Genomic DNA, 10000 nt, shown 5'->3' on the forward strand with positions numbered 1-10000 from the left:
GCTCATCTCGCTCGAGAAACCTCATGTGTCACCCACACAATAGCCAGTCCAGGGGCACCAGCAACGATCTCGCTCAAAACTCCTGCAACAACCCCACACAAGAGCCAGTTCAGGGGCACCGGCAACGATCTCGCTCAAAGAAATTTCATGTGTCACCAGCACAAGAGCCAGTCCAGGGGCACTGGCAACGATCTCGCTCGAAAAACCTCATGTGTCGCCCGCACAAGAGCCAGCCCAGGGGCACCGGCAACGATCCCGCTCGGAAAGATTTCATGTGTCGCCTTCACATGAGCCAATCCAGGGGCACTGGCAATGATCCCGCTCAAAAGATTTCATGTGTCACCTGCACATGAGCCAGTCCAGGGGCACTGGCAACGATCCCGTCCCGCTCAAAACATTTCATGTGTCACCCGCACAAGAGCCAGTCCAGGGGCACTGGCAACGATCTCGCTCGAAAAACCTCATGTGTCACCCGCACAGGAGCCAGCCCAGGGGCACCGTATATATATATATATAGACTCTAGAGTCTGAATTATTGATTGGGAATATGTGGCATGCTATACAAGCTTGTCTGAGTTTCATATTTTCAGAATCAGGAAAATGATGCATACACACACACACATATGCATGCATCTACATATCTGTCTGTCTGTCTATCCACACACATGATAGATATATGATAAGCTTTATTTGGTTTCTATCTATGAAATCCACTTACAAGATTGGTCTCACAAAGAACAATAGCAGAAAAATAGCGCAACATAATACAGTATGTGACTGAACCAAAAACAAATAGGTTGTAAAGCAAAATCTTAATTACGGTCATACCTACACACACACACATTCTTTTATTCTTTTATTTGTTTCTGTCGTTTGACTGTGACTATGCTGGAGCACCACCTTAAGCAGTTTTAGTCAAACAAATTGACCCCAGGTCTTATTTTTTGTAAGTCTGGTACTTATTTTATTGGCCACTTTTGGTGAACCACTAAGTTTCGGGGATGTAAACACACTAGTATCAGTTGTCAAGTGGTGGTGGTGGTGGGGACAAACACACAAATATATACATACACACACACACACATATATATATGTATATATATATATAGACATACATATATACATGATAGTTTCTATCAACCAAATCTATTTACAAGCCTTTGGTTGGCGTAGGCTATAGTAGAAAACACTTGCCCAAGGTGCCATGCAATGGGACTGAGCCTGGAACCACGTGGATGGGAAGCAAGCTTCTTATCACACAACCACACCTACACATATATTATATCCACATGTATACATGTATACAGACATATGCATACATAAACATATATTCAGACACACCTATATATATATATATATATATATATATATATATATATATATATATATATATATATATATATATATGTATATATATGTATATATATTATAAAATAACAAGAAAGGACATTCGATGCATAAGGTATCTATTGATTACATGTATATTACATTATAATCTGTAGGCATCCACTCATTATCAGGAATGCGATTGTATGCTGGATGCTAATGACCACTATCTAAATAATCCTTATAAACTAATGCACACACATGTGTGTGTGTGCATGTATGTTATTATATATCTATGTGTGTATATAAGTAATTTTTAACAAGAAAAGTGGAATGAGAAAATTGAATTATTACATTCATTTACAGGTACCGGCATGGCTGCATGGTAAGAAGCTTGCTTCTTACCCACATGATTCCAGGTTCAGTCCCATTGCCTGGGCAAGTGTCTTCAACTATAGCTTCATGCCAACCAAAGCCTTGTGAGTGAAAGAAGCTTGTCGTATATATATATAACTATATACATATATATTTATGTGTGCGTCTTTGTCCCCCCACCATTGCTTGACAACCGATGTAGGTATGTTTACATCCCTGCATCTTAGCAGTTCAGCAAAAGAGACTGATGGATTAAGTACCAGGCTTACAAAGAATAAGTCCTGGGGTCGATTTCTTCGACTGAAAGGTGGTGCTCCAGCATGACCACAGTCAATCGACAAACAAATGAAAGAATAAACTGCATCATTCGTATTTGTACTCAAGAATATTTCTATATTATTATATAACATATGCAACAATAATCTTAGGGTGTATCAATGTATTGATACAATCGAATGTCAGCTCATCAGAATTCTGTGTGTAATATATTTGTGAGTGTGTGTGTGTATGTATATATATATATATATATGTACACACAAGTAATATATATATATATATATACACACACATATGTGTATTGCTTATATATTTAGTAGTAGAATCAATAAAAAGAGTACAGTGAACTTACAGTGTGGATTGTAAAATCCAGTGTTTCAGACAGTGTCCTACTGCAGGGAAAAGTTGAAAGGAGAGAAATAAATGAGTCAGAGCAGAGTTCTAAATTCTATTTTTTTTTTTTTTAACTCAGAGGATGTAAATCTCTGCTGTCTCTAAATTATTTCTCTCCTTTCAAGTTTTCCTGAAGAGGGACATGGTATGAAATGTTGATTTTCCACTCCTTACAGCAAACTCACTGTACTCTTTTCATCAATTTAACTACACAAGTATTGCCAATGCAGACAAATACCAACCTCTTTGGAGTCTGTCGAACTATGTTTGTATGTGTGTACATATGTATGTGCATGTGTATAAATACATATATATACACACACATCTATTCCTTTCATCTTCAAAGGAATGCAGTGATTCTGCTGCATTGAGCTATCAAAATCCATACTAGCTGATACTTCACTTAGCTTTTATTATGCATATATACAATGTTGCCTCCATATTGCACCTGCTTACATAATATGCATTGTTATACCAGCCAGTCATCAACCATCCAAACCAGCAGTAAAGAGACATACTGATTACATGATGTAAATTGTATATGTAACTTGCATATAAGTATATACCTGAAAACTGTTTATTGTCTGTCTGTCTTTCTACTTACAAACCAGCTTCATTTTCATTGCTCTTCTAGCTGACTTTTCTACCTCTGCTCTAATTCACCCTGATGAACAAGTTGAAGTTTATGATTCTGATCTCTGTAGTTCCACTTGGTAACTACCTATATAACGATTAAACTAGTATTTTATCACCCATTGTATGTATCTATATAAACATATATAATTTTATATATATATAAAGCATATATATATATATAAAACACACAAATATGCGTATATATATACATGCACATGAGTATGCATGCTATATATACATACCTATATAATATATGTGCATGTGTGTGTGTGTGCATCTACAGACATCCACAGATGACAAAAATGAACCAAGCGAAAGTGGCTCAAAAATGGTCAGGTGCCATGAATTAGGACAAAATAATAAATAAAGGTATATTAGCATATAAACTAAATTTATGGTTTATTGAAGTTATCCTCAACTGCAACAAATGCTGAATGAAATCAAATTTCTCTAGAACTAGTATACCATTAAAGAAAAACAGCTCTTTTTTCTGGAGAAAATAGAACAATTGCAAACACATGCTTCTGGTTTCAAATGTGCCAACAGTACAACTGTTCTAACTTTACTCCATATATATATATATATATATATATATATGTGTGTGTGTGTGTGTGTGTGTGTGTGTGTAAATACATAATTTAATAACTGTTTGTCTCAATTCAATGCAACTTAAAATTTTGTAGGCTTTTAAAATGAACCTCACTCATCAGACATCTCGATAGGAATGAAATCACTGAGAAGTTAGTATATATGGAAGACATCTCACTTGCACTTCTGAACTTAAAGAGAGTCAGATAAAGATAAGCTGGTTCAATCTTCCTTTAAACCTAGATGTTACAAATAACATAGCTAGGAGATTCCTGACACTAATTAAAACACATTTCCTTAGAACCAATAAATATTATAAATTATCCAACTCCCTTGACATGAAGGTTAGTTACTCCTGCTTAGAGAACAATGCTTCTAACACTGCATGCTACAATAGGTGCAAACACACACATATAAATCCTCCGGTACACAACTACATAACCTCCAATACACACCCCAAACTGTAACTTTCCAGATCCTACCAACTGCTGTCTGGGAGGATCCTGCCTCTAAAGGGCAGTGGTCTATGAGGCCACCATCCAATGGCATTACATGACACTACATGGGAATGACAACTAATGACTTCAAAAGAAGTTATACACAGCATATACAATTCTTCAGATACAGGGATACAGAAAACTCCAGCTCCACCTTTCTGTCCCATTTTATCTGGAGATCTTCATGAACATAGGAACAACTTCTCAAACATCAAACAGAGTATCATTAACAGAGCCCATCCACACTCACCTGGAACTCACAACTGCCAATTTTTAACCCATCATATTTTTTTCCAGCTCCACAAGTCTGGTTAGTCCCACAGAAAGACTGTTACTGATGCTGTTACTCCGTTAGCTTATAACACCACCTTGCTCTACCACACATAGCACCAAATATAACAAACTGATGCTTCTAAATAAAGCATATCAAGTTGCATTAAATTGAATCAGATTGTTACATAATATATGGATTTCCTACTAGAAGTGTTGAGTGCTACTTTCTATTGTTTGTTCACTCAATCATTGTGTATATATCACAGCACCAGCATGGCAGCAGTCTAGTGACTGAAACAAGTAAATGATAAAATGTATATATATATATATATATATATATATATATATATATATATATATATATATATATATGTATATAGGCTCTCCCATCGAAGACAATGTATGAATGTTCAGCTTTTGCTAAATGACCTGCACAAATAATTTGTTTATAGTGATCAAATGTATATGCTGTACATTAGCACACTCTCTCCATCAAATGGTCATTGCCTGAACAGGTACATGGTGTACAATATGTCATATGTTGAAGTGATTACATACCCAAGTGTTAGTTATTGCGTGGCAATCTTGCAACTGAATGTTATATAAAGGCAAGGGTAAAAAGTGGTTTACCCTTGATTTATATAGCAAATAAGAAAGTGGAGAGGATACAAAATGGACAAACATTAGCTGGTAAACATTCCAGTATGTCTATTTATTCCAATGTATTCATCTAATACATTGGAATAAATAAACATACTGGAATGTTTACCGGCTGAAATCTGTCCATTTTGTATATATATATATATATATATATATATATATATATATATATATAGGCATACATTGCCTTCTCTAATCATGTCACATTATTTTCACTCAAGGCACTTCCTATTAGAGGTCCAGATAAATAACAATATATATATAAATACATACATAATACATACATATATATATATATATATGTATGTATGTATGTATATACGTATGTATCATCCAGCAAGACCTCAGAAACATACATAAACAGTAAAATGACAATTAACATGCTGTTTAGCCCCACAAAATTCCATGTTGCCCACTATGGTAAGAGGACTTCTCTCTCAAATATTGTACTTTGCTCTGAACAAAGGACTAATTAAAAATTCTGAACATTTTCATGTGCCATGTAGCTTTGTTAGTAAATGCATATTTTGTCTAAGCATGTTCATAGACTGTCAATAATTTTCTGAAAGCTCAGTGCCTATGTATGGAAGACATTTATGATGAGGGACCCAACAGTGTGATATTAACACTATCACTATTTTGAGCACTAGTGCTCAAATCAATGTTAACATGCACTGCTCTTAACTTTGCCTTCTCCTCACAGTCCATGCCTTACCAATTAATTACGAAAGCATTCACTAAAAAATAAATGAAGCTGGAAGGCCTACTTATGAGGAACACTCCTGTAAATAATGTCTTTTTGGAATGCCAAATTGAATGGTATGCTGTCATATCCTTTGTTCCTATCCTTTCTTTAGTCACCTTCTTGTATCTTGTATGTACATATATGTGTGTGTGTGTGTGTTTACATTCCCTATCTTTTTCTTAACATGCACACACACACACACACACACAGGCAGTTGACATAGATAGATAAATTGATTGATTTATACTTATGCATAGATATTACGGCTGGAATAGCATATGCTGTTATTTCCAGAAAACAGTGTTAAGATATTGATATCCACTCAGTAGAAATGAAGAAATATATGCAACAATCTTAAATTCAATAGTCCTACTTTTCAGTACAACTTGAAATGCTTTGAAATTGTTGCTGATAAAGTTTATACATTTTGTCTTTCATCTTCTGTTTTCATTCTGTACACATGAGCATTTTAAACAAAAACATTACTATGGCGATTAATACATCTATAGGTTTTTTTAAGAGCTAACTTTAGTTTCTCTACTATAATTAAAACTGTGTTTGTAGTCATAAGAAACATTTTTTTGGTTTTGTGGTTTAAAGACAGTATCTCATTGTGGATGATGTAAGCGATGTTTACTTTCATAATGATTCTTGTGAAGAATGATTTATAGCTATGTCATAGCTTATATTGATTTTATTGATGATGTAGTAAAAATCTAATAGCACAAGTGTGTTCAATGCAATTGAATACCTTACCTTTACATACAACATCCTTTTTAGTCGTACAAGGTTTAACCATATAGTATCCACGTGGACAAGATGTTCGACAAACTGAAATAAAAAGAGAATTATAAATGTATTATTTCTGAAGTAGATTTTGTTAATATGATCATATTGCTTCACTTGCATTTTCTTTTGTTTTGGTTGGTGGGATGGAAGGAATAAGATTGGAAAATATCAGTCATTCAGATGTGCAAACAATCAAAAATAGACCCAAGAAAAATTATCAGCATATTGATCATTAAGTAAAAAAAAAAAAAAAAACATAAAAAAAATTTCTTGAATATAATTTGATACTGCAGTAAAATATGATGGAAATTTTCATAATAAATGATATTCCTGTTTTGTTTTTCAGTACAAATTTTATTTTATATGTAAGGTAATTTTATTCAAGAACTTTCTCTTCTGAGGCATTGAAAATGATTTGTAATCAATAATCAATCAACATCATTTCTGATATTCTGCAGCATATTTAAATGATATAGGGCCAACCACTGGTAACATACAAAGTAAAATACTCAGTTTAATTAAAAATCCTCCAACTTTTATTATAAATGACAGAGAAAAGTATGATACTTCTCCATCAAGATACTGACAAAGCCAGAGTATGTGCTAGGCTATAACAAAAGTCTATTAGATTTTTTTTCTACTTATATATGGAAAAGCGTAATACTGTAGGATATCAGAGATGACTAGAATGTGAACAAAACAAATCATTTATCAAATACTGCATGAGCTTTAAAAGTAAAATAAACATACAAGCAAACAAATGGTTAAAATATCAATATTACTGAAGTATATGGACATTGAGGAAGTTTATGTCCTTCAGTAACAAAAAGTAGTGGACTGAAAAAGAGATTGTAGGCTTAATTCCACCTAGTGTTTAGCATTTTATACAATACAATGTACTCATTTGTTTGCTGGGGACTGTATACAATAATCACGTAGGTATCAGAGTTTTGAATAGAAATATCAACATTTGCACAGATATAGAGAAGGCTTTAAAAAAAAGACATAAAAGGAAAAATGAGAGTGGAATGCAGGAAAAGTGAGATGAAAAATACACTCATAGAAGTTAATATTTAAATCATTCTAAGTGTTTGGAAGTGAATTTAGTAGGGAAGAAGTTAACAGAGCAGAGTAAATAAGTGAAAATAGAAAGCTAAAAAGTTGACAAGAATAAAAGAGAGCAAATAAAACAAAATATAAAAAAAAAGAAAACCAAGAGTGGGTTTAAGTAGTAGAGATTATAAAACTTATCCTCTGACAATAGTACAATGATCACTTGTCTTTTAACAAGTAGTTAGACAGGGGATTAGTCTAATATTTATTTGCTTTACCTCAAAATAAGCTAGTGAACTATTAGATGGGAACATTCACAGAGATAACTTAAAAAAGAATCTACTACCAATATAACAATATCTAAAAGCAATATTATTATTTCTGATAATACTGGTAGTAAATTATATTTTGTGACCGGAGCTTATAAGCAGACACTTTAGGTAACTTCCCACTATATACTGTAATTTGCCAGTGTCACATAACTGGCAGACATGCTGGTAGATCATAAAAAGCATCCATTACACTCTTGGAGTGGTTGGCATTAGGAAGGACATCCAGGTGTAGAAACCATGCCAAGTCAGACTGGAACCTGATGCATCTCTCCAATTTCAGTCAAACCATCTAACCCATACCAGCATGGAAAGCAGACACTAAATGATGAAACAGTTCCTTGATTAGCAAACTATGATAGAAGGTAGTTTTCTCAAAATGATTCTAGATTCTTACAAATGGGTTGATGAAAATAACATGCAATTCAGTGCTGAGAAGTTGCAAGCACTCCACTATTGGCACACAGACAGACTACAGTTGCAATACACAGGACTTAGGGATAGTGCAATCCCAGAGTTCGAATCAGTGCATGACCTGGGAATCCACATGAGTAATGATGCAACATTCCATGTGTATACTACCAAGATGGCAACAATGTACAGGTATGTAGCTGAATGGATTCTGCAATCATTCAGAACCAGAAAAAAAGGATACCATGTATTTCCTATGGGGAACTTTTATTCTCAGCTGCCTGGATTACTGCTTCTAACTGTGGTTGCCACAGAGCATCAATCAAACTAATGGCAGAACTTGAGACAATCCAGCACCACAACACAAAGAAGATTAACTCAGTGAAACAGATGAGCTACCGAGAGAGGTTCCAAGAACTGAAACTCTACTCCCTAGAGAGGAGTGAAAGATATGCAGTGATGTATATATGGAAGAACCTGGTAGGTCTGGCTCCCAGCTTTGGAAATGAAAGGTATACCAACCACCAACCACTGAACTGGATGGTACTGCATGATACTAAAGATCACATTTTTTTTTATCTAATATAAGGACCCAGTACTGCAACAGCTTAAGTTTTAAGGGTCTACAACTATTCAACATCCTGCCAAACAGCCTCAGACGTTTGCAGGGTGTAGATGTGGATGTCTTCCAAGAGCTTGCAGACAAATTTCTATCTAAAATCCCAGATGAGCCCACATCACAGCAGGAGGCACAAAGAAGAGCAGCTCCATCTAACTTGTTATATCAAAAAACAGTACAGAAAAGAAACCCCCAAACACACTGAAAAGTGGCGCTCCAGCATGGCCCCAGCTTTTAGCTAAAATCAGTAAAAGATAAAGATTAAGATATAAATACATACAATAAGAAAGAAGTAATGAAACAAAATTAAGTATTGACACTTCCACTGAAATTAGTGGCAACACAGGAAATAATAAGATTAGACATACATTCATAACAGGCACACACACATGTTCTCTTTCTTCTCCCTCTCTGACTCCAAATTTGTATGCAGAATACCAATATGCAAAATTTGTATTGATTATTTTATTTAAAATTGCTATAACAATTCCATTATGTGAGTATTCTTAATACTGATTAATGAGTTTTGACTAACAAACCTTTTACAAATTTTTGTTTCATCTCATTTATATAATTGTGTACAAATAGACTAAATTAGTAGATGCAAAATTTGAATTTTATATGAGAAGCATACTGTAATGCCAGGTTTTTGAAACTAATTCCTTGTATTTAATTATTTTATTATGATATTGGACACTTGAATGTATCAGATTAAAAAATATAGGCAATTGCTATGAGAAAATTTTAAGAGTATGATAAGTCTTGAATTATTATAATTATTCTAGTGTAGGTTGAAAAAGAACCTTCTTAATCACAGAATTGTAAAGATAAGGATATGTATTTTATTACACAAACATACATGCACACACAGCAAGTTAGTAAGCTTTGAGAAAATCATAATAGGTATAAAAAGCAACTTTCAGGAACAATAATAGTTTATTGGCATTGAAGGTTGTAGGTTTTTCTCATATCAAAATTCAATAAGCTCAAAAATGTTATTTTATAGTTTGCGGTGAGCAAATAGGGTTGC

At 34.0% G+C, this 10000-nt stretch overlaps 1 protein-coding gene and 1 long non-coding RNA gene across 11 annotated transcripts in view; one reads left to right on the forward strand and one right to left on the reverse strand.

The window, feature by feature from the left end:
• LOC106874554 (uncharacterized) overlaps nt 1–10000 on the forward strand; it is a 371224-nt gene that overhangs the window by 343233 nt on the left and 17991 nt on the right. The window lies entirely within an intron of this gene.
• LOC106874729 (uncharacterized) overlaps nt 1–10000 on the reverse strand; it is a 379303-nt gene that overhangs the window by 43131 nt on the left and 326172 nt on the right. For all 9 annotated transcript variants that reach the window (XM_052966442.1, XM_052966441.1, XM_052966437.1 and 6 more), the window contains one exon: nt 6526–6600. In XM_052966442.1, the coding sequence (XP_052822402.1) occupies nt 6526–6600 (75 nt within the window). The remainder of the gene's footprint in view (nt 1–6525; nt 6601–10000) is intronic.

Source organism: Octopus bimaculoides, chromosome 3, assembly GCF_001194135.2.
Source record: "Octopus bimaculoides isolate UCB-OBI-ISO-001 chromosome 3, ASM119413v2, whole genome shotgun sequence".
Lineage (NCBI taxonomy): Eukaryota > Metazoa > Mollusca > Cephalopoda > Octopoda > Octopodidae > Octopus > Octopus bimaculoides.